Source organism: Neolamprologus brichardi, chromosome 3, assembly GCF_056152115.1.
Source record: "Neolamprologus brichardi isolate AB-2024 chromosome 3, ASM5615211v1, whole genome shotgun sequence".
Taxonomy (NCBI): Eukaryota; Metazoa; Chordata; class Actinopteri; order Cichliformes; family Cichlidae; genus Neolamprologus; species Neolamprologus brichardi.
The window spans coordinates 53708686-53734532 of record NC_142106.1 but is presented as its reverse complement, the minus strand read 5'-3'; the positions used below and the strand labels follow the sequence as shown (position 1 = coordinate 53734532).

Here is a 25847-nt window from a genome sequence, read left to right as displayed (position 1 = left end):
TTCACTTACTGCCAGACACACACACACACACTCTTCACTTTGCCGGATTTTCATCCGTTTCTACAGCCTAATCGAGCTCTTATTTTATGTTCACACTCTGACCTAGTTCTTTCTCACATCTGGGCTTGGTTTATAAAGGCCTCTCTTATTAAAATACATAAAACAATCTAATCAGAAAATAAGCACTATGAATATATATTTATCTTGTAACATTGTTTAAGTTAATGAACAAAGCAGCTGTTAAAAAAGTAGACATAGATGTGCAGATACCATTGTTGAAATCTGAGGGAAAAGAATAGTTTGGACACAAAGTAAGAACTTCTGGAGAATGGCATGGGATAATGGAACAAAAGGGAGACATGGGGTACAAACACAATAGAAGTTAAGAGGAGTAGTGGGTTAAATAGGCAGCAGGAGAATACAAACAGGTCATTGCTTTCTGAATGGTTCTCTTTTATGATGGTTAAACATCCGACTGGGTTATGTGATGGTGTAATGCTATGGAGACGGTTGAACATGTGGTTATTAGTTGCAGGAAGTATAGAAGTCAAAGGAGAGTGTTGAGGGTAGGAACTGGTGGTGAAATGAAACTTACATTTGAAAAAGTGGTTAATCAGTTAAGTCATGATGAGGTGAAAGGAGTGGTTTTTCATTTTTGAGAAATACTGATGTCATCAAGAGGATCTGAGGATCTGGAAGAGAAGTAAGAGTAAAAGCCAGGAGATGGCAGTAGTGCAACATCTTTGGATGCAAGCTGCTGTTAAAAATGACAGAAGAAGAAGTTTGCTTGATCATTCCTCAGCTCGTCTGTGTGAAGTTGAGTGTAAAGAGGCTCCTGCTGTTAGAGAAACACTCTGACTGTTCAACAGAGTCAGACATGTTCAGACTGAATTTCAGTCAGAAACTCAGCATCACATTGATGAAGCTGCAGATTAATTGTGGTTAATTTCTGATTAATTTCTTTGCTACCAGCTGAAATTTAAATGTAATTTAAAAGAAGGATTCAAGGTTATTGGGTTTTTTGAACCCAAAGATATCACATGAACGTATATGAATTGTATGATATGTCTCTTCTATTTTTCCATCCATCCGTTCGCTTCCACATCTCCTTTTCAGGGTCGTGGGGGGTGCTGGCGCTGTCATCTTCTTCTTCTATTTTTCTATGATCATATTTTGATGTCGATTGTGATTGGTTTTATTTGTTTCTTCGGCGGTTGTAGTGTTTTAATATTTAGACTTTTTTCCATTATTGTAATTGTGTATAAAGTTTGATTTGAATGAAATTTACACTCAAATGCTTTCAGTGTTGCTGTGTTAAGTGTTTACATGTCTAACGTTTGTATGGAAGACTGGTGGGGGAGGCTGTTACATCTTGCAGGAGGTCTCCTCTCTCCAGGAACTCACTCTGCAGGTGGGGGAGATACAGGAGAGGTGGAGGAAGAACTCAGCCTGGGTGTCTATGTCTTGTGTAGTCTGGAGGACAAGTGGATGACGGGGTGGGTGCAGTTTTCTCTGTGGTGGGGCCGGGCGGCGCAGCTGAACTGCCCCTCCCTTCCTTCCCTCTGTCCCCTTCTGGCTGCCTGTGCCTCAATTTTATCCCACAACTTAGACATTCACATTACTCACACTCTCATAACACATACATATAGGACCTTGGGGGTGGGCATGCTACACGGACTCCAAAAGACCATCAGGGTGTACGACCTCACCCCTGGCACCGTTGCCCACCTCTCAATTTTAAATCCACGTAGACATTGAGGGCTATCAGGAGGGGCTCTGCGCTTACCTGCTGCTGAGTAATTGCATATGAGAGCATGAGGGTGGGAATGGATGTTTGTATCTGTGTGTGTCTGTTTGTCCGTGTCTATATGTCAGGTTGGGTATCAGATGCCACCTCTCTGGGGACATCTCAGGCCCTCCAAGTTATGGAGGCCTATCTCCCCCCACCACTCCCCCTGCCAGTGGCAGACGCCCTCAGGCATCGGTGCATTGGTGGTTCTTTGTGTCCGAGAATGGGCGTCCAGGTACGCACCAGCTCACTCCTGGTGACTGCTTGTCGGGACCTGGGGCTCACTCAGGCCACTTCGGGGGTGGGGTTCCCTCGGCCTGGGGTTCGGTCACTTTGGAACAGCTGGCTGCCAGCGGAGCTCACGGGCACGTCACTGCAACCCCCCCTGGCTTCTGCTCCGCGGCTGACCCCTCATCTGGGACTCTCCTCAGCTCTTTCCGGGATAGTGGCACGGCTCTTCCTTGGTCTCTTGTGCTCTGAGGGCCTCTAGATGTCCAGAGCCTGGATCTCCTCCATACCTGTTTCATGCTCTGGTGGACGGGGCTGTGCCCCCCCACACCCTCTAGCAGATCATTACATGAAGGAACCTTTTAAATACAAGCTCGCTCATGCTCACACGGGTGCTCACACACACAAACTACACCCTTTTTGGCTGCTACCTCAAAGCACACTGTGCGCTGACGATCTTACGTGCTGCACAATGATATTTAATATTTAGTATTTACTGTTATATTCACATAGATCATCGCGATGATGTTGTTTATTATATTGCTCTCTTTTTTTTGCTTGTTTTCTCTTTTTTCTTTCTCAACAGGTGATCCAGGTGATTGATATGTGGATTTTTTGTCTGTTTGTTTTGTTTGTTTTTGTTTTTTGCCCTTTATCGCCGTCCCTCTTCCCCGCTGTTTTTCTTTCCCTCTTTCTTTTCCCCAGTGATGTCTGTCCCGTGTTTAGCAAGTGAAAATAAAATAAATATTATAATCTTATTTAGCTTCTCTTGAGCTGTAACATACAAGTCTTTAATAGCACTTTGAATGGCCAGTAGTTTTCTGGGTGGTCATCAAACTGCAAATGTCCAGTACGTTACATTTCCCTTATTGTCAGGTACCTTGTAATATCCTGGACCCCCTGTGTCTCTGTTGATGTTTGAAGAGTGTTGTACAGATAAGGTTTGGGGGAACCCAGTCTCTCTCTATCTGTTGTGTTTGGAGTTCCACTTTAACATTAGCCTTTTGAGCACTGTGTGAGCCCTGATTGTGTATATCTGCATTCATTGGCCATTTCACATTGTTCACATGCAGTTTTGTGACAGGCTAGTGGATCTATGTTTAATTTGAATCCTTCAAGGCAAATGTCTGAGTTTTTTTGTACATACTTTGCTGTGCGTTGTTTTGGACTGGCGGGTGGTCCCACCAATGGATAGGGCAGTTCAGTTCACTATCTGAGGGTCCCTCCTCTTCTTCATAAACATCAACCTCTGCTTCTGCAACTGCAACAGCCTTTTGACAACTCAAAACATGTAAATTAGCCTCAAGTTCAGTTTTTGGTTTCATTATAGCTGCTTCTCTTTCTGAATACGCCAGCTGTGCGCGTGCAATCTCTGCTTTTGCTGCAGAACTTGTGGATGAACGCTTGGATGTATGCGAGCGTCTAGACTCAGCCTGTGTGTCTGCGTTGCTTGCATTATCCTTGTTCTCCATATTCTCTGCGTTGTGCACTTGTTCTGTTTCTCTTTGGTCTGGTGTTTCTTCCTCTTCTGGAAGATCCAGTTGATATTGCTTTCCTGACCATAGACTCATAACTGATGCGCTGAAAATAGCTCCTCGTGGTTGTGCCCACTGCGCTAATGTCTTTTTACTTTGCTGTCCTCGCCCTGAGTCTCTTAGTGTCACCAAATAACGATGCTCCAATAACTTATTTTCCTTTTTGCGCTGATTTATTGAAGAATGGCCTCTGACCATTGCCTTCTCTTTGACCATTGTAAAACTGAAAGTACAAAATACTGTATTAGCTAACTAACATTGTAAACTAACTTGTTACACTCTTACTGCAAGCTAACAAGATAAAACTTTCAAATGTACAAATTATTCCCAAAGTAGTCAAACCCATATTACAAAGCAGCCACTAGAGGGAGCTCTTGGGCCGTTTATAACCATAATATCCAGTTTACCTTATAAAAGGCAGAACAGTAACTATAGTGTTTGCAATAAATGGAGACATTTAAAAACAGAAAGCTATCATCTATTGTGATTCAAGTGTATAAACTAAACCACATAAAATGGCTTAAACTGAATATGGTCACGTTTTATTTTTTGTGTGGCCATTACTGCATTTTAATGATGTTATAGATACTGTCAAGGCTAAGCCTACATTTAAAGCCACTGAGCTGTTTGTTGGCAGGTTAATGCTTGGTCACTGGTATGAATAAACTTATTAAACTTAGTTCAATAACTGAAACCATATCTTGTCCTTTAGATTCTTTATTCCAACACAATTTAACATAACAGCGCAGCGGTCACAAACTGTTTGCTCCTTCCGAACAACAACACACCTTCTGCTAATTACGTACAAAAGAAGAAAGAAAAAATTATCTAAACAGTTTAACTGCTTTGTACAGATAAAGGTTTCATAGCTTTAAAACATTTGCTATCCAGCAAATATCAGTCAAACTCAACACAAAAGTTAACATAACAATCATTCAAATTGTTTGGACCAGTGATCCAAATCAACTGGCGTTGGTCAAACAGATGTGTGGTAGACTTACTTTGAAGGAGCTGCTACCGACAAACCAGCAAATAAACACCAAATATTTCATCTGTGACATTTGTGAGGTTTCCTCAAACACACTCCGTCAGTCTTGTTGCTGTTGAACGACAAACTATTTAAAAATGTTGCGGGTTTACCTGGTCATGTTCTCATTCACGGGGCGATCGCCAAAACAAAAGCAAACAATTAACACCACGCCGATGCTGTTCACAGGACAGCAAGAGTAACGATCAGGAGCATCTTGTCTTCGTTATCGTTTCCCTCGTACGTGTTATTACTGCGATTTCAGCGTTTTCGCTTCACAACTAAAGTGTGCAGTTTACTTTGTGTGCACTCAAATGGAGTCAAGTCAATTAGCGCCACCTGTGGTCAAGTGCCATAGCCTACAGCCAGATTAACTTGTGACACACATCTGAGCCACATTTGAATTCCTGTTTCATGCACAATACATATGTAACTTTTCATTTTTTCTGTTTTTGTGTCTTGCAAATAAGCCTTTAAACTGATTGAAATGATGTTATGTATTTATTTTTGGCCTTTAACTACAGTGGCCCTGAGAGGCCAAACGGACCGCAACTTAAGAAAACACCAGCAACAAAAAAACGCTGCAAAAGCACAAAAAACACAACTGAAATAGGAAAAAAGAAAACGGAAGTGTTTCTGGGGAGACAATAGTAATTAGTAATAAACAGAGCCAGTGTGACTAAGTTGAGCTTGTGAGAGTGAGTGGATTGAAGAAAGTGAGGGACTCAGATGTGTCAGTTGGTTTGTCTTTGTTTTTGAGTGTGGAGGAGAGTTAGATTGGGCTGGTTTTAAAGCTAAGTTAAGAATATTCAGAATTTCAATTCAATTTTATTTATATAGCACCAAATCACCAAAACAGTGGCCTCAAGGCGCTTTATATTGTACAGTTTAATTTCCAAAACTTGCATATGATCTTCAGTTTGCAGCTGGACTATCACATAGCAGCTGGAGCAGTCTCAAATGGAGGCCAGTCCACTGCTGCCACCTGTGGCCAAGTGCCATAGCCTACTACTAGATGAACTTGTGACACACATCTGCAGTAGAGGCTGAGTGGCTGCTCTTACACCTGGAGCATCCAAATCGACCCACAAACACGTTGAAAGATGCAATGCCATCAATGTGGATTGTCAAGACTGAGAGACCTCTTCCCTCTGACCCCTCCCCAAACCCTCAAACCCTCTTACCCACCTCGACATACAAACTCTGTGTGGCTTCACGTGTTCTGTTGATGTTTACATGATCGAACTTGAACACAAACACAAACAAACAAAGAGGAAGACCGCACCGGAAGGAAAAAACTATAAGTCCCAGCATCCTCTGTGTTTAGGGAGCAGTAGTGAAAGTGAAAGTATTGAGCCTCCGTTCAGAGCAGCAGGAGGAGGAAGGTGGAGCTGAGGCAGGTGAGTGTTAACATGAATATGCTTGTTCTTATGACATAAAATAATTCCACACTGTTCGTGTCTGTGGGTGAAATGTGAGGCCGGTCGGCTCCTCTGAGCTGGTTTCCTGTAAGTAGAGAGGAAGTGAGTTTAGCTGAGCCTCCGTTTAGTGTGAGAGAGCAGGAGGAGAGTGAGAGCTGTGCTGAGGCAGGGTGAGTGTTAACACCGCTCTGACATTACTGTGTCTCTGTGGCGGGAACAACAGGCTCCGTCAGTGGAGGCAAAAATAATCAGACTTTGGTTTTTCAAAGGAAACAACTTTATGTCGGAAGTTCCCGCACGCTCATTGGATAACGACGTGTCAATCTCGAGCTATTAGCCAATGAGCGTGCGGATTCACAGAAAGACCCGCCTTTATCACGGGACTTTTTAAAAACTACAATGGCGACAGAAACTCCGTGAGTGGAGTTCCGGGTGACGTTATGAAACTGTGACGTTTGAGCCACTTCCTGTTCTCAGTCCCAGCGTCCTGATCACCGAGGTTTCTGTTGTTCTGATATCTGATATTGATTATATTGGTAAACAGGCTGTAGCATAAACATCAGGTCTGTTCTGAAAACTGGCTTTATTTTTTCAAAGTAAGGGAATATCTGTGGTCTGATACCGCGGGCTCATGGGCTAAGGACTTGGATTGACAAGTCAAGCGCAGATGATTGTGTTGTTTCCTATAAAGGCTTGTGTGTGTGTGCCTTCCTGTGTGTGTCCTTGTGTCAGTGGAACTGAATCAGTGTGTTAGAGAAAGTGCTCCTCTGCTGTGCCGTCATCGTGTGGATGCTTCTTTTAAAGTTGGAACTCATGTTTTTATGATCTGCTTCATTTCATTGAACCTTTATTTCTAACCATGAAGTCCCTTTGAGGTTACAGCCTCCTGGTTAGGTTTAGGCTGTTATTGTGCTTCAGGCTGAAATATGAGGAGTAAGGAGTGGGGCTGGTTAGCCCTCATCACCCTCACCATAACACATACGACACAGGACAGTGTTTACCACAGAAACTCCATGAAATGATCAATGAGAACTTTAGAAACCCGTCAGTGTGATGCTTCCAGTACAACAGCACCTCTGAGTGTGTGTTTACCTCTCAGACTAACTCCACCCTGACATCAAGAAGATGGAGGAAGAGGATGGAGCAGGATCTGCAGCATCCAGCTGTGTGTCTGTGAGGAGTGACCGGTCCAAAGATCAACCTCTAAACTTCAGTAATGAACCTGCAGCAACAATGTAAGAGAGCTGCTGACTCATTTATTCAGTGTAAATAATGATTTTTGATGCAATGGGAGAAGAAAAATGACAAAAACAGTTTTAAAAATAAGGATTAAAATATTACAAACTATATTTTTGAGTTTCCTGATGTAGTACAAAAATATATGAACATAACTGTATATAGGACAGATATTTTACGGTTCTTTTAGGCTGCACCAAAAAACAAAAATACTATTTTTAAGCTTTCTGAGGGAGTGAGTCAACATGTCACACTGGGTCAAAGGTCAGGGAGTAAAAGTGTGTTTTAAAGGAGGTTTAAAAGCAGCGAGTGAAGGAGCCTGTCGAGGGAAATTGTTCCATAACTGATCAAATTCAGTTGGTGGACCTCTGTGTGAAATCAAGCATCTGGTTCACAGAGAGGATAACCCTCAAATGGGCTGTACAACATTATATAGTGAGACAAAAACAGAGATTATCGTAGCCATCGCTCTCTCGCATGGACGTGGCAGTCTTGCTGTCTGCTGTGAATCCTCCCCGTACCTCCGTGACCTCGTCTGGTATCTGCTCCCTCCTCTGTAAGAGACAGTAAAGGAAAACACGTCTCTGCCTAGTCTTGAAAATCTAATCTTATCATCCGTTGTTCTTCTTGTGGCCTCAGCTAACTGCTAATATTTAAATGGCTAACATTAACATGTGTGCCAGCACATGTTAATGTTAGCCATTAAAGCACCAAAAGGTACTTTAAAAGTACTTTTTTTTTTTCAAAAACTTACTCAAGTAAACGTAACGGAGTAAACATAACTCGTTACTACCCACCTCTGGACTTGACTGCGGTAGTTTGTAACCTAAGATCATCACACTGCCCCTGATTGTCTCCCACCAACTACTCTTTCAAGGATTGTCAGGTTGGAGATTGGCCTATAATTAGCTAAGACAGCTGGGTCTAGGGATGGTTTTTAAGTAAAGGTTTAACTACAGCCAGCTAGGGATGGGTACCGTTTAGATTTGAAAACCTGCTAAATCAGAATCAGTTGCTGATGATGGCTTTTTTCTTTTACATTAATCATGATTGATTAATGTAAAATGTAATCATAAATGTATGATTAATCTTGATTGAAGTAACTCAGATCAGCCAATTCAAAATACTAATTCAATCAACTCTGAGTTTATGGCTAGACTCAGTTTGTTGGTCCTGCACCTTAAAACTATTCCCTGTTTGTCCCTCATGTTTTTTGGATATTGTTTTCACATCTTATGTCACAGCTAGTGGGGCGAGCCATGTTGAATTTAATTTAATTTAATTTAAAAACCTCAGAACTAGAAAATCTTAATCAGAATGAAATTGTAACAAAAGACAATAACAATCAAAAGAAAACCACTGAGTCCACAGACTCAGGACATACATTGGCTCAAACTGTGGTCATAAATATTTTGTACTTGTAAATCAGATTGTGTAGTTGTGAACTGAGTTTTGTAACAAATTGTAATGTAAAAAATGTAAGAAACATTAGAACTACTTTTGCTGACACAAAGTTTGGCGAGCACTGCAAGTTGTCACTTTAAACCACTCACTGATATAAAGAGAGCACCTTGTTCCAGGGCATCTGAGCATGGAGGGAAAGCTTTATGCAGGAGATGGTAAGAGCTGTTGGGACTAAAGAAACTGAGCAGAAAACTACAGACATCTGGAAACTGAGTTGTTAATTCTCAGTGGGTCACCAGGACTAGCAAAGCTTCACCATGACAGTCATCTGATTGACTGAACCCATCCAAACATCACTTCATGGACCTTTAGCTTGTGTCTGTGTGTGGACAGACATAACATGAGCTAATTATACATTACTCCTCCACAGAGTGGACCAGGAGAGAGCAGAAGTTTCCACTGGTCAGTCTGCACAGCAACATCAAACACACCTGGACTCTGTGGTTATGGTTTGTAGTACTACGTTTACATTTGTTCTTTTCAGTCACCTCTATGCTGCACTTTGTGGACCAGAGGATTGTCAGTGTGTCCAACATAAATCAGAGTTTGGGCTCCATGATTTCAGTCAGATTGGGGTGACTGTAGCTCAGGAGGTGAGCAGATCAGCTACTAGTCAGAAGGTTTGTGAATCAAACCCTGGCTGGCAAATGTACTGGGTAACGTACTAAACCCAAGCTGCCCTCTGATGCATCCACCAGAGTGTGAAAGAAAGTATTTAAGCATAGAACAATGTGGTTGGTTGAATGAGGCATGTTGTATAAAATGCTTTGTGTGCACAGAGTATCAAAGAGAGCTATAGAAGAACCAGTCCATTTACCACTGGGTAATTCATATAGTCTTCTTTTCCAGCTGCTGGAGGACAACATCACCATGTTTGTGAAGAACGAGCTGAAGAAGATCCAGAAGCTTCTGAGTCCAGATCACCCAGAAACTTTAAAGAGCCAGATGGAGGATGAGGAGATGTTTGAAGGTGAGGATGAAGATGAAAGAAAGAGCTGCAGAGAAGCATTTCTGAAGATCACACTCCACTTCTTGAGGAGACTTAAGCAGCATGAGATGGCTGACCATCTGCAGAGCAGTAAGAGAATTTCTCTAAAGACTGAATATTGATCTTTCCTAATAGCTCAAGAAATGGACCAATAGACATTCAGGGTACTGAAAGGCTATGATATTTATTGTATAATATTTTTTTCTGAATTTCTTATTTTCAGAAATATTTGCTTCACTCCGTAAACGTGAACTTAAAGCCCAACTGAAGAAGAAGTTCCAGTGTGTCTTTGAGGGGATCGCTAAAGCAGGAAACCCCACCTTCCTGAATCAGATCTACACAGAGCTCTACATCACAGAGGGAGGGACTGCAGAGGTCAATGATGAACATGAGGTCAGACAGATTGAAACAGCATCCAGGAAACCAGACAGACCAGAAACAACAATCAGACAAGAAGACATATTTAAAGCCTCACCTGGAAGAGACGAACCAATCAGAACAGTGCTGACAAAGGGAGTGGCTGGCATTGGGAAAACAGTCTTAACACAGAAATACAGCCTGGACTGGGCTGAAGACAAAGCCAACCAGGACATCCAGTTCATATTTCCATTCACTTTCAGAGAGCTGAATGTGCTGAAAGAGGAAAAGTTCAGCTTGGTGGAACTTGTTCATCACTTCTTTAATCAAACTAACGAATCAGGAATCTGCAGGCTTGAAGACTTCCAGGTTGTGTTCATACTTGATGGTCTGGATGAGTGTCGACTTAATTTGGACTTCAACAAAACTAAAATCCTGACTGAAACAAGAAAGTCCACCTCATTGGATGAGCTGCTGACAAACCTCATCAGAGGGAACCTGCTCCCATCTGCTCGCCTTTGGATAACAACACGACCTGCAGCAGCCAATCAGATCCCTCCTCAGTGTGTCGACATGGTGACAGAGGTCAGAGGGTTCAATGACCCACAGAAGGAGGAGTACTTCAGGAAGAGATTCAGAGATGAGGAGCAGGCCAGCAGGATCATCTCCCACATCAAGAAAGCTCGAAGCCTCCACATCATGTGTCACATCCCAGTCTTCTGCTGGATCACTGCTACAGTTCTGGAGGATGTGCTGGAAACCAGAAAGGGAGGAGAGCTGCCCAAGAACCTGACTGAGATGTACATCCACTTCCTGGTGGTTCAGGCCAAAGTCAAGAGGATCAAATATGATGGAGGAGCTGAGACAGATCCACACTGGAGTCCAGAGAGCAGGAAGATGATTAAGTCACTGGGAAAACTGGCTTTTGATCAGCTGCAGAAAGGAAACTTGATCTTCTATAAATCAGACCTGATAGAGTGTGGCATCGATATCAGAGCAGCCTCAGTGTACTCAGGAGTGTTCACACAGATCTTTAAAGAGGAGAAACAACTGTACCAGAACAAGGTGTTCTGCTTTGTTCATCTCAGTGTTCAGGAGTTTCTGGCTGCTCTTCATGTCTATCTGACCTTCATCAACTCTGGACTCAATCTGCTGGAAGAGCAACAAACAACGTCCATGTGGTCTAAATTATTTGATAAACCAAAACTCCAAAACTCTCTCCACCAGAGTGCTGTGAACAAGGCCTTACAGAGCCCCAATGGACACCTGGACTTGTTCCTTCGCTTCCTCCTGGGCTTTTCAATGCAGACTAATCAGACTCTCCTACGAGGTCTGCTGACACAGACAGGAAGTAGCTCAATGACCAATCAGGAAGCAGTTCAGTACATCAAGGAGAAGCTCAGTGAGAATCTGTCTGCAGAGAAAAGCATCAATCTGTTTCACTGTCTGAATGAACTGAATGATCGTTCTCTAGTGGAGGAGATCCAACAGTCCCTGAGTTCAGGACATCTCTCCACAGATAAACTGTCTCCTGCTCAGTGGTCAGCTCTGGTCTTCATCTTACTGTCATCAGAAAAAGATCTGGATGTGTTTGACCTGAAGAAATACTTTGCTTCAGAAGAGGCTCTTCTGAGGCTGCTGCCAGTGGTCAAAGTCTCTAAAAAAGCTCTGTAAGTTATAAAGATTTTAATATTTAATTTGGTTGGTATGTTATGGAAAAACACACTGCCATGAACTTCTGTTTTGTTTTTGTCAAAATCACTGTAATATGATCACTGTGCCTTTATATACACGTGACTTGTATTAATGCGGCTGCCCTCTTGTGGCTAAAGTGTAATTATGTTATTGTTATTAGGGAGGATTTGAGAGTAACATGCCAAGTGAGTCAGCACCTTCGCTTTAGCTTAAAAAATCCAAATTCTTATGTCATCAGTTATAGTTGCATGTATTTATTATCATAATTTAACCTTTAATATTGATGTCTTAAAATTATTTTGAGTAAACTAGCAATAATTTTATGGTTGTATTAAATAAATGCATCACTAATGAGTTATTTATTTCAGTAATTAATTAAAAATGTACATAATAATTAAAAATATATTGATAATGAATTATCAGTTAATTTCATTTAAAATAATTCATTATTTATTTATGTACAATTCTAATTAGTTAATCACATATTTAATCAATTATTGGTTTGTTTTCTATTTTAATTATTTTACTGACACATTTAATGAATTATTTAATGATGTATTTATTTAATTCACGTTGCTACTCCTGGCCCTGCATCACTGTTCATAAATACATTTTATTTGTCAGTTTCACCCATCAAAGTCAGGGGGCGGGGTTAATGCTGATCAAGTCAAAACCATTGCTTTGGTCTGGTGGGCGTTCTTTTAGTGGGCTTTTCTCAATACTAAGTAGGCCCACACAGCAGGGTTTGGACATGTGTGGACCCAAACTATACTTAAACTTTACTCTTTTTTGTGTGTCACCAAATACACTTTTAATATTTTCTAGACAAGAATGTAGTGGCCAGTGGCATGTCCAGCAGGGTGGCCTGGGGGGCACAGGCCACCCCCCCAACCAGACTGGCCACCCCTGGTGCCACCCTGAAGTTAAAACGATAAAATTTAATGAAATATCAAATGTACGATTATGGTTTCACAGTGAAGTTCAGATATCCGAGGGTAAGTGAATGCAGCACCAGCTTCTGCAGTATAAGCATCATGTTAGCAAAGGTAGGAGAGCCAAGCACGAAAGACAGCACCGCAGAAAACATTTTTTCAGCGAAAGATTAACAAGTTAACATAGCTGGACTAGCCATCGGACATTTGCACGGTGGGCTGATGACTTTTTTTTTTTTTATTGTAATGGCATGAACAATGAGAGGTGGTGGATTAGCCAGATGCTGGCCGATTTGTAAAAATAAGTCAGTTGTTTGGTGGTGAATATGGCGGAGCTTCCACAGAGGCAACAGGTGGATGAGGGAAGGGGAGGCAGGAGGAGGAGAGACCCGAGGCGGCCGCCGGTCCGAGTATCAGGTGAACTGAACTTCAGGTAAGAAGTTATGACCTGCAGTCTATCTGGGTCAGATATAAACAAAGGTTAGGTGGAGTTTATTTTCCTTGTGCTGACTTTTTACAGTCAGTTACAATAACTCGTACTGCGTAAGCTAGCATAACGTTTCTATACAGCTGTTTGGTTGCTATGATGTTACTGATAGTGAACTTTATTTTATTCATGAGGTTAGTTAGTAGAGTTGCCAACGGCTCCTTAAAGATGGAATGGTCCCTCATTCAGAGAAAATATTATGCGTTTTGTGTTGAGCTGAGAAGAGACACAGTTTGTCCCGTACTTTAGCTAGAATGGAAAAAGACACAAAGCTGGAGTTATTCTGTCTTTACACTGCACAGCTGCCTCTTCTCTTATCTCTCTCTCCCCCCCTTCTGTTGCTACTTCAATCATGAAACTGATCAATGATCAGCTGATCAGCTTTTCTCTCTTTATCGCCCACTTTGCGCCAGAAACAGGAAACCAGCGGATGTCACGCTAAACAACAGCAGCATGTTTAAGCTTGATCAGCTGTTGTTAGAATTTATGTAATATTAATTTCTAGGATCAGCTGATGTTTGCTGGAGCAACAGCTGTAAAGCTGCTGGTCATGATGTCGGTTTGTGGTGAGAGGGAAACATGAGGATGAAACCAGCCCTGCAGGTTAATACTGGCAGTGTCACCATGCCAGCTGACTGTATTTCATCATCAGCCAGTGTTGTTTTTTATACATCAATATTACCAAAGTTTACCAAAAGGAAGCATAGAAAGTATTTACTTGCTTTCAGGTTTTATTCAAATGTTAGTCTTTTCAGTTGTTTCCCCACTTTTTTCCTGTTTCAAAATCAAACACCAGTTTTTAAGAAGATTATCTTCTTTTTTTTTTAATAGGCATTGGTTTTGCATTGGCATTGGCTAATTTGCCAATTGTATGTTAAAAATGTTCGTATTTTAATATTCAAAAATGTTTTTGCCCAAAACATATGTGCACATATAGTAAAAATACTATGCAAATATTGCTGTCCTTGACTGCTGAATAAACACTGACAAAGCACTGATTGTATCTCTTGTACTTTATCAATGCAGTATCTAAAAACTTTGCACCGTAGTGGTTAAAACCTCATTCTAATAAGAGTTAAAAGCACATTCGGTTATTAGGTTTAAAGGGTTATTAAATTATGGTTAATGGCTTGGTAGAATTTTTTTTAACATTATCTGCCAATTACATCTGCCACCCTTCTCCAAATCTGTGCCCCTGCCTGGCCCCCCCAACAAAAATTTTCTAGACACGCCACTGGTAGTGGCATAATCTTTAACCGCTTTAAAGTCTCTGATATGAGATGAGAAATGAAGCAGCCAGAGCTTTTTCATGAGTGGAAATCCACTGTGACTGTGAGCTGCTGCTACAGCCTCCAGATTAGCCAGCAGCTCATCCTGCTCAACATTTTCTCACCAACTTTAATGGAAGTGTGATGTTTTCAGCTGGAGTGATGGTCAGGGTGGCCTCCCTCTCCTCTTCTTCTCCTCTTCCTCTTTCATTTGTAAAGACACTTCTGCTGCTTTCATTCATTTGGAAGTCCTGTAGCTGAGTTTGGGAGAGACTAACAGCCTCTGCAGCAGAGGGGAGAAAGGCTGTAACACCACCACTTAACTCTGTTCTACCTGTCACATCATTTTATCAGGAAACAAATATGCTCATGTTTTTACTATGTTTGTCTTGAAGATGTAAGAAGATCACATGGTGCTTTTTATTATTGTGTTGGTTTGTTTCCTGTCTCTTGGATGGAGCCCAGCTGTGCGTGGCCCCTGGGCCTGTGGTCAGAGTGTGTGCTGGATAATCCGGCCCAGGATGAGGCCAAACTGACATGGGATGAAATGTCTGTCACATAATTGAGCTTAGTGTAGTTTCATTTCTGCACAATTTAAAAACAACCAAAACTTTGTTCTGTCTTTTCTATGTTATACTGTAGACTTTCTTTGATACTGTGTCCAAAAGGAGCAGCTTTTACTTTGAAGGGGAGCCGTCTCTGTTTCCTCTTCAGGTTGGATGATGGAAGCAAATTAGTAGCTGTGTCCCAAAACGTCGGCTGCATCCTCCGGAGGCCGCATCTGAAGGCCGATTACGTCACAGCCAGGTGACGAAGGCTGTCCGTTTTCGTCGACTCCTTCAAATGCGGCCGACAAATGCGTCCTTCATTTCCACAAATTTGAAGGATTGGTCGGGTGTGTCCTTCGTGGCCCAACATATCCCAGAATTCATAGCGCGGCCCAGCCAACTTTCAGCTACTAAGTTTTAAAATTACTCTTATTAATCTTTCTGGGTCACAAAATAAACTTTTAACATATTTTCAGGTGAGAAAGTAGCTGTGTAAACTTCAAATGTCTGCTTGGTTTATCAAGACATCGCATATTTGCAAAAGTGTGCCGACGTTTTCGGAGACGACTGTTACCCAGCCGGGGGGTTCAATGGCGAGAGCAGCGGACTCCCGGCTTCATCGTTTTTAGAGCCCCGCTCTTTCGCTACTCAGGTTAAACATGATATATAAGTCACTCGGATAACTTAAAAATATAATTGTTTGCCTTTCTTCAGTGTTTTATATTTTCCGGAGTTCTGCTTTGTTTGGAGAACAGTTTGGCTGAGATCAAAGTTATTAGATTAAATAAAACTTTATTAATCCATCGGGTGGGTTCCTCCGGGATTTTCACACAGCTGAATAAACGTTAAACAGAAAACTGATTAAACAGAAGTGTGAGACGGTCGAGAATTTTCTCCAGTGTCCTGTTAGATATTAGATAGCAAGGAGCAGACGGCCGAGTTTATTAAACTCCACCAAGACAGCGGTGACGCAAATCTGAAAGCTAGACCGTCCCATTTCACAACCTCGCACTTCCAGCCTTTTCGGTCTTTGAAAGACCCGGCCCACGTAGACCGCGAAGACCGGGTCCTTTGAAGGATACAGCCAACGTTTTGGGACACAGCTAGTGTGTGATGTTCTTTCAGTGTTGCACTTTGTAGACGGTCCCTGAGCACTGGTCTCACAGCCAGCTGCACATAGAGACCAGTGTTGTTAGTCCAGGTCAGAAGATGACTTGTTGGAATGAAAATGAGCTTGTAGTTTGTCTGCTTTAATAATGTGACTGGAAAAAGGTGTTGGACTTCAAATATGTCCATTTCTTTCACACTTCACCTTTAAAAGTGAAGCCTTGTGGTTCCTGGAAGGAAAAACACGACTTTTTCAAGTCTTTGTCCTGTTTTTATGATAAATGTACGACTTTAATGTGAAACATTCAGAGTTTTTTCTCTTGTTGTGTTTTCTTTGAAGCTACTTCCTGTTGGCTTCAGCTGTTTGGAGTTTCCATTTTCTAAACTTCTACATTCTGAACCTTCTTCAGCTCTGAACAGATGATGAAACACTGAATGATTTCAAGCTCACACTTTGTCTAATAAACTTACATCTTTCATTCTTTACACAGATTGAGGAACTGTGGTTTGTCAGAGATCAGCTGTGATTATCTGGCAGCAGCGCTGAAGTCCAACCCCTCCCATCTGAGACAGCTGGACCTGAGCTTCAACGACAAGCTGCAGGATTCAGGAGTGAAGCATCTGTGTGGTTTCCTGGAGAGTCCAGGATGTGGACTTGAAACTCTGAGGTCAGTCAGCATGTTTTAGTTGTGCTGAGATGAATATGATGTGAAAGTTGTGCTGACACTAAACTGCAGACATCAGGCTGATATTATACTGATCCACACTGAGGATCTTCATGGTAAAGTCTGTTTTCTTCTTCTCTGGTTTAGTCTATTGACTGCAGCAGAACAATGTTCACATTTCAAACAGTGAGACTCAACGTATGGCCCGCGGCCCACACGCGGCCTGCCCACCTTTCCTGATTCAGAGAGAGGGGACCCTGATTAGCTGTGTAGTGTTCTTCCTCACAGTTCTAAGTATCAGACACAACAATGAATAATCCACAGCTGACTGTCTTAAGCAGGTCAAAGGTCACGGCACACAGCAGACAGTGGGAAATATTATAATTCTGATCATTTATCAGCACATATCCATATGTATACAAACAAAGCTGACACTGTGAGACTTGATCAGAGGTGTGATCATCACAGCAGAGGCCTTTGTGTCAAAGTCACTGAGGATCAAACAGAAACACATGAAGCAGATTTTCCTGTTCTGGCTTTTTATAGCAGATAACCTTCAAAATATTCTGCAGTCCATCAAAAACTGAAGCAAACCATGAATCAACATGTGAACATGACCTGATGCTGCTGAAGTGAAGCAAAGTTACAGAGGTTTGATTACAGACACAGCTGAGCGTTTGTAATCTGTCATCCTTTTAAAAGGTTTAAATTTCTTCAGTGTTGAACAGCAGAAATGAGGCTTTGTTTTCGGAGGCCGACAGCAGTGAACACAACAGCAGACTGGTGCGTAATAAGCAGTGAATAATGCAGAAAACAGATATTTGAAGGTAAACTGTTCTTGAAGTACACTGAGAGACAGAGAGCTGTGCAGGAAGTAAACGTCAAAGTCAGAGAGAATTCATGACGATGTTCATCAAACGTAAAGCGTAGTTTGGATCTTCTTTTGCTGCTGGTTCAGTCAGTTTTGGTTGGAGACAGATGAAATCTGCAGCTTCAGGATCTGTGAGCTGTCCACTTTCAGTCCCGACGGCGTGTCCGTGTACGTGCCGTCGAGTGAATGATCCACGCTCTGTGTTTCCATCCTGTGTGTTTAGCTGCTCTCATTTAGTGTTTTATCTGTTTGGTTGTTGTTGAAATACTTTTGGGAACTTTAACCTGAGATTCTGGCAAAATACATTTATATTAAAAATCGATTCAGGATTGAATGAATCAACATCACTTTATTCAAATTAAAACCATTTAAATAGGAAAATCCATTTTTTTTACACCCGCCGCTAATGCTGGGTAATGTCAGCTGGTCCATGTGCAGCTGGCTGTGAGGCTCAGGGAGCGTCTACAAAGTGCTACACTGAAAGAACATCATCCATACATATTGAGTAATAACTGGACTCTCATACAACGAGACTCAAATACCTTTAAACATCAGCTTATCCTGCTGATCCAAGTCCAACACTGAGTTTGTAAAAACATGTTTGTCAATCATTTTGTTTGGTTTCTGAGGAAAATGATTCAATAACTTGCTGCTAATACACAGCATTTCATCATATTTCCTCATAACCCTCTTTTGTCTGACCATTTGATCCCATTTGAATTTGCAATAAAGGATCCACAGAGTTTGGTGACAATAATGACAGTAGGTGTTTGTGTGAAAGTGCTGGAAGCAAATTAGTGTGTGATGTTCTTTCAGTGTTGCACTTTGTAGACGGTCCCTGAGCACTGGTCTCACAGCCAGCTGCACATAGAGACCAGTGTTGTTAGTCCAGGTCAGAAGATGACTTGTTGGAATGAAAATGAGCTTGTAGTTTGTCTGCTTTAATAATGTGACTGGAAAAAGGTGTTGGACTTCAAATATGTCCATTTCTTTCACACTTTACCTTTAAAAGTGAAGGCTTGTGGTTCTTGGAAGGAAAAAAACGACTTTTTCAAGTCTTTGTCCTGTTTTTATGAGAAATGTATGACTTTAATGTGAAACATTCAGAGTTTTTTCTCTTGTTGTGTTTGTTTGAAGCTGCTTCCTGTTGGCTTCAGCTGTTTGGAGTTTCCATTTTCTAAACTTCTACATTCTGAACCTTCTTCAGCTCTGAACAGATGATGAAACACTGAATGATTTCAAGATCACACTTTGTCTAATAAACTTACATCTTTCATTCTTTATACAGATTGAGGGACTGTGGTTTGTCAGAGTTCAGCTGTGATTATCTGGCACCAGCACTGAAGTCCAACCCCTCCCATCTGAGAGAGCTGGACCTGAACTGGAACAATCTGCAGGATTCAGGAGTGAAGCATCTGTGTGGTTTCCTGGAGAGTCCAAGATGTGGACTTGAAACTCTGAGGTCAGTCAGCATGTTTTAGTTGTGCTGAGATGAATATGATGTGAAAGTTGTGCTGACACTAAACTGCAGACATCAGGCTGATATTATACTGATCCACACTGAGGATCTTCATGGTAAAGTCTGTTTTCTTCTTCTCTGGTTTAGTCCATTGACTGCAGCAGAACAATGTTCACATTTCAAACAGTGATACTCAACGTATGGCCCGCGGCCCACACGCGGCCTGCCCACCTTTCCTGATTCAGAGAGAGGGGACCCTGATTAACTGTGTAGTGTTCTTCCTCACAGTTCTAAGTATCAGACACAACAATGAATAATCCACAGCTGACTGTCTTTAGCAGGTCAAAGGTCACGGCACACAGCAGACAGTGGGAAATATTCTAATTCTGATCATTTATCAGCACATATCCATATGTATAAAAACAAAGCTGACACTGTGAGACTTGATCAGAGGTGTGGTCATCACAGCAGAGGCCTTAGTGTCAAAGTCACTGAGGATCAAACAGAAACACATGAAGCAGATTTTCCTGTTCTTTCTTTTTATGGCAGATAACCTTCAAAATATTCTGCAGTTGATCAAAAACTGAAGCAAACCATGAATCAACATGTGAACATGACCTGATGCTGCTGAAGTGAAGCAAAGTTACAGAGGTTTGATTACAGACACAGGTGAGAGTTTGTAATCTGTCATCATTTTAAAAGGTTTAAATTTCTTCAGTATTGAACAGCAGAAATGAGGCTTTGTTTTCGGAGGCCAACAGCAGTGAACACAACAGCAGACTGGTGCGTAATAAGCAGTGAATCATGCAGAAAACAGATTTTTGAAGGTAAACTGTTCTTGAAGTACACTGAGAGACAGAGAGCTGTGCAGGAAGTAAACGTCAAAGTCAGAGAGAATTCATGACGATGTTCATCAAACGTAAAGTGTAGTTTGGATCTTCTTTTGCTGCTGGTTCACTCAGTTTTGGTTGGAGACAGATGAAACCTGCAGCTTCAGGATCTGTGAGCTGTCCACTTTCAGCCCCGACGGCGTGTCCGTGTACGTGCCGTCGAGTGAACGATCCACGCTCTGTGTTTCCATCTTTGTGTGTTTAGCTGCTCTCATTTACTGTTTTATCTGTGTGGGTGTTGCTGAAATGCTTTTGGGAGCTTTAACCTGAGATTCTGGCAAAATACATTTATATTAAAAATCGATTCAGGATTGAATGAATCAACATCACTTTATTCAAATTAAAACAATTTAAATAGGAAAATCCATTTTTTTACACCCGCCTCTAATGCTGGGTAATGTCAGCTGGTCCATGTGCAGCTGGCTGTGAGGCTCAGGGAGCGTCTACAAAGTGCAACACTGAAAGAACATCCTCCATACATATTGATTAATAACTGGACTCTCATACAGCGAGACTCAAATGCCTTTAAACATCAGCTTATCCTGCTGATCCAAGTCCAACACTGAGTTCGTAAAAACATGTTTGTCAATCATTTTGTTTGGTTTCTGAGGGAAATGATTCAATAACTTGCTGCTAATACACAACATTTCATCATATTTCCTCATAACCCTCTTTTGTCTGACCATTTGATCCCATTTGAATTTGCAATAAAGGATCCACAGAGTTTGGCGACAATAATGACAGTAGATGTTTGTGTGAAAGTGCTGGAAGCAAATTAGTGTGTGATGTTCTTTCAGTGTTGCACTTTGTAGACAGTCCCTGAGCACTGGTCTCACAGCCAGCTGCACATAGAGACCAGTGTTGTTAGTCCAGGTCAGAAGATGACTTGTTGGAATGAAAATGAGCTTGTAGTTTGTCTGCTTTAATAATGTGACTGGAAAAAGGTGTTGGACTTCAAATATGTCCATTTCGTTCACACTTTACCTTTAAAAGTGAAGCCTTGTGGTTCCTGGAAGGAAAAACACGACTTTTTCGAGTCTTTGTCCTGTTTTTATGATAAATGTACGACTTTAATGTGAAACACTCAGAGTTTTTTCTCTTGTTGTGTTTGTTTGAAGCTGCTTCCTGTTGGCTTCAGCTGTTTGGAGTTTCCATTTTCTAAACTTCTACATTCTGAACCTTCTTTAGCTCTGAACAGATGATGAAACACTGAATGATTTCAAGCTCACACTTTGTCTATTAACTTACATCTTTTATTCTTTATACAGATTGGGGAGCTGTGGTTTGTCAGAGATCAGCTGTGATTATCTGGCACCAGCGCTGAAGTCCAACCCCTCCCATCTGAGAGAGCTGGAGCTGAGCTCCAATGACAAGCTGCAGGATTCAGGAGTGAAGCATCTGTGTGGTTTCCTGGAGAGTCCAGGATGTGGACTTGAAACTCTGAGGTCAGTCAGCATGTTTTAGTTGATCTGAGGTGAATATGATGTGAAAGTTGTGCTGACACTAAACTGCAGACATCAGGCTGATATTATACTGATCCACACTGAGGATCTTCATGGTAAAGTCTGTTTTCTTCTTCTCTGGTTTAGTCCATTGACTGCAGCAGAACAATGTTCACATTTCAAACAGTGAGACTCAACGTATGGCCCGCGGCCCACACGCGGCCGGCCCACCTGTCAAGAGATTTATTCTAAATGACACTTCTTCAGCGGAGAGTCAGAGAGTGGAGACACACACGCTGCAGATTTTACTTGCAAGGGCGCTCACACTCTTTATTTATACACAAGAAAAATGAAAACATTTGTTCAGTGGAATGTTGATACGTGAGCATGTGCGTATCTGATTGTGTGTGTGTGTGTGTGTGTGCGTGTGTGTGTGTGTGTGTGTGTGTGTGTGTGTGTGTGTGTGTGTGTGTGTGCGAGGTCAGAACTGCTTGTTCGACTTCTTACTATCGCTGTGGGAAGATTCAGATAGAAATATCCAAACCCGTTTTATAAAGAACAATCAGTTCTAAACAAGGAAAAGGTCATCATGCAGTACTCTATCACAAGTAAACTTATATCATTAAAAGATTATACTGACTACTCAGTACAATTTTCCATTAACATTCCCTCCTGTTGTCACGTATAACTTTTAAGTGAGATATCAGTATCTAACATCTTGTACATTTTCTGTCACATCGTCATTAATCACACAAAGTCTTCATGTTCCAACAGGTCTGGGTCATCATCATCATCATTTGTCACGGCTATGTATGCAGCTACAGCGGAAACGATTATGCGGTTAATCATGAGTTTGAGACATGGCAGGATACATGTTACAAAACACAAAATAAAAGTAAAAACATTCCAACTCTGATGAGTAGTCTTTTTAGCACCTGTAGCCAGGAGCCAGTGTAAAGCCAAGAAAACCAGTCACTTGTATCGCTTACATAGTCCTGATTTTGGGCCCGCTGGATCTGTCTCAAGGCGTTCAGGGCATCAATCATGTTTGATGAGTTTACATTGTCTGGTATGTAAGTGCAGCAGGTGTTGTTGAAGAGGACGCAAAGTCCCCCTTTTCCTCAGTTTGGACACAGTTTGTGGTGTTTCCAAGGGGTCTGTTACCTTTCTCTTGTTGATAACACATGGAGTGGTTCTTCCCTGGGAGTTGGTCCAGGAACACTGGGAAGTGGATGGATGTATTCTGGTTTGTCACATTGAAATCGATCCAGAAGAGTTGATCACATGTTCCATTACTAAGTCCAACAGCATGTGGGATTGTATCGTTGGTGGTGATTTTGCTGTGTTAGAATCCAATGCCAGCGAAGCTAGCTGCACACTTTGCTTGAGTGTTGTTCATATATTCACCATATAGTGTGGGGTGTGTCGACGTGCTGGGCATATGAGAACAGACATAACAGTCTGTATTTGCCGATTCTGCCTTGGTCCTGTTGTGGATGTAGCGGTACCAGGCATTGTTCATCCACGGGTGGATGTGGTCTTGTGTCATGTCTCTTAGGTGGGAGTTGTCGTGCGTCCATCTTTTCTGTCTGCCTCGTGGTTCAGCTGTTTCTGGCATCAGCTGGGGTCCTGTAAGGGTGAGCGTCGTAGTCAAGGTAACCAAGAGGGTCCACCTTCCCATGGCTGTGTACAGGTCCGTCACACCCTACTGCTTGGTTACCCTAGAGTTGGTCAACGGCTGGAGGTGGAAGTGCGAGCAATGCTCAATCAGCACTTCACCCTCACCACTGAAGCAACCAAGCGAGGGTGAAACTTTCCTAGTTGATTTCTGTGAAGGAAGTGGAATCCTCTGGGACCTCGACCTTTTTTGCAGTGGCTCTGATGTATCCAGGAGGGTCTCTCCGCTATTTTGCAGGCAGTTGGAGTGGTCAGAAGCACTTGGTATGGACCCTCCCACCCTGGCGAGCTCCAATTTTTCTTCAATACCCAAGTTACCTTGGGTATTGTGTTTTTGGCAGCTCATACATGTTCTCATGTATTCTTTTACTGAAGTTTCAAAATTTATAGTGTAAAACTGTCGGTTTATTATAAAGATCATTCCTCCCGTTGAAACATGGCTCAAACCATGGCTCACTAGAGCGGCTGTTTTGTGTAATGACTTGGGAAGGATGGGTTTCCCTGCTATTTTCATTATGTCATCAGTGTTTAGTACTGCTCCGTGTTTTAGCCATGGTTTTTGTTATTTTGGTGGTGCTGCTTTTTGTTCGTCCTGCAGTACACATGGTGGAATAGTGTGATTTTCATGAGTTGTTAGTAAGACTGTGGTTGGCTGCTGCTTTTGCAGCTTTGTCAGCAAAATTGTTTCCCTTTGTAATTTCAGAGTCATCCTTCTGATGTGCTGCACATTTGCAAATTGCTAAATGTCATATCACATAAGGAGTTTCCTCCCATGTAAACGGATGTGTGCCATGATAGAACCTTTCTCCACACACTAGAAATAAGAAACTAATTTCAACCCTTGTTACATCTTATTCACTTATTTTACAATCCAGTTATTTTTCCAAATCTAGTCTCAATCAACTAATTTGCATATCAGCTTATAATGCGCTAAGTTGACTGGTCAACAGAAATGCACGTTCAAAATATTATCACAAAAGAGAATTTCCTTCATACAGTAAATTACTTGTGTTGTATCAATCAAACATGAAGCATTTCACAATTTATTGTATTACCAACTAAGTGTATTGTCTGATTACTGCTTGGTCATACCAGACTCTCTCTGTATTTATTTTTTCTCTTATTCTTCTCTATTTTTACAAAGGTTTCACCTATTGTCCTGCAAGCTGGAGAGTTAAATGTCAGCAGTGGATAAATTCAGCATTTGATAAGAAGAACTCTGTTAAGTTTTTCCCTGCTTTAACACCAATGACAGATACAGGCGCATGTATAGTGTGTGCTACAGTGTAAGCTGTTCTTCATTGCATGTATGTGTGTTAGTATGCTTGCATGCAGGGCCTGTGGGCCTCTCTCACCCAAAAAGGGCATTTTCTTAACAGCTGCCTTTCTCTCACGTGTGTGAAGAAAGGCAAATGAGCTTGAGATTATTATGCTGTTATATGTTACATTATACCTGTAATCAAAATGAGTACTGATACTGCTGTAGGCCACATCATACTTCTGAGTTAAAAGAATGTGAAAATCATTAGATTTATTAGATAGGTTTGTATTATCCTGTACTGCTGATTTACTGTGAGTGAGTTACACTGTTTCATGACATTTCATACTGCTGAGTTATGAAGAGAATATTGTGTTCAGAGAGTCAGGGCCTCTCTCTTTTTTTTTTTCATTGTAGAGACAACAGAGCACATTGCATGGGAGCAGAAAAACAGGGAGCCAAGGTCATAACTCAGGCTCACTGACAGGAAGGATGTGAATGCTTAGTTTTGTGGCTGTGGCACATTTTGTATGGCTTCTTTTCTTTTGTTTAGTAGCTTTCTGCCTTCACCTGAGAGGGTGTGCCCTAAGTATGTGACTTCATAATTAGAGTTTATTTAAAGATACCTTGTGGCCTTAACTTAGCCAAGTGACGTAACACAGCCATAGTATTTTGCTTACACCCTTCCTCTGTGTGGTCAGTCACTAAAATGTCATCTACGTAGAGTAGAAACTGTCTGTGCCCCTCAAAAGTGAAGCCAAACAGGTGTTGTGGGTCGGGGTGTAAAGGCACTGAGAAAAAAAATTCAATTCAATTTTATTTATATAGTGCCAAATCACAACAAAAGTCGCCTCAAGGCATTTAATAAGTCTATCACTGAGAACCATTGTTCTTTTGGAGAGACTTGATTCAGAATAGTGTGGGGATTTGCTACTACTGGTGGCATCATTTCAGTGATTTCATTTATTGCTCGCAGATCATGCACTAGACGGTATTTTGCAGTATTAGCTTTCTTCACCACTTAAACAAAACATCACTCTTTGTTTGTCTTATTAGTATTATTGTTATTATTATAAAAATTAAATTCTCCTTTCTCAAAAAACAGAAAATGAAATTGAAGTTGTTCTTGGCTGAGAAGCACAAAACCTCCTTCTTCTTTTTTTCCTTTTTTTTCAAGACAAGAAACTAAGTTTGAACTTTTCTGCCTTGTCACCTAAAACAAAGCAGACAAACCAGCTCTCAGCAAGTTCTGAACTTATCATCATCAAGGTCGCATGCTGAGAGCCACTTCAGAAGTCACAGTACTCCTCACTCAAGCAACACGTCAAAAAACAAAGGGCAAAAAACTCAGCACACTACACAAAGAACAACAGCCAAGACACAACTGACAATGCTGTTCTTGTTTGTTCTCATTGAATTTTAGAATAAACTTCATCTGCAATAGTAAATCATATGCTTAATCATTATGTGTCACTGTGATCCACAAGTATGATCACAAATGTA

At 41.5% G+C, this 25847-nt stretch overlaps 1 protein-coding gene and 1 pseudogene across 1 annotated transcript in view; one reads left to right on the top strand and one right to left on the bottom strand.

The window, feature by feature from the left end:
* The first annotated feature begins 7105 nt into the window (after positions 1 to 7105).
* The window catches only part of LOC148105834 (protein NLRC3-like), a 111969-nt gene continuing 93227 nt past the window's right edge, over positions 7106 to 25847 (top strand). Inside the window, exons 1-4 of the mRNA XM_087838953.1 lie at positions 7106 to 7235; positions 9071 to 9149; positions 9550 to 9778; positions 9912 to 11719. Coding sequence (XP_087695079.1) covers positions 7126 to 7235; positions 9071 to 9149; positions 9550 to 9778; positions 9912 to 11719 — 2226 coding nt within the window. The 5' untranslated portion in view covers positions 7106 to 7125. Of the gene's footprint in view, positions 7236 to 9070; positions 9150 to 9549; positions 9779 to 9911 lie in introns of the transcript that reaches the window.
* On the bottom strand, positions 22467 to 23090 carry LOC148105836 (uncharacterized; annotated as a pseudogene).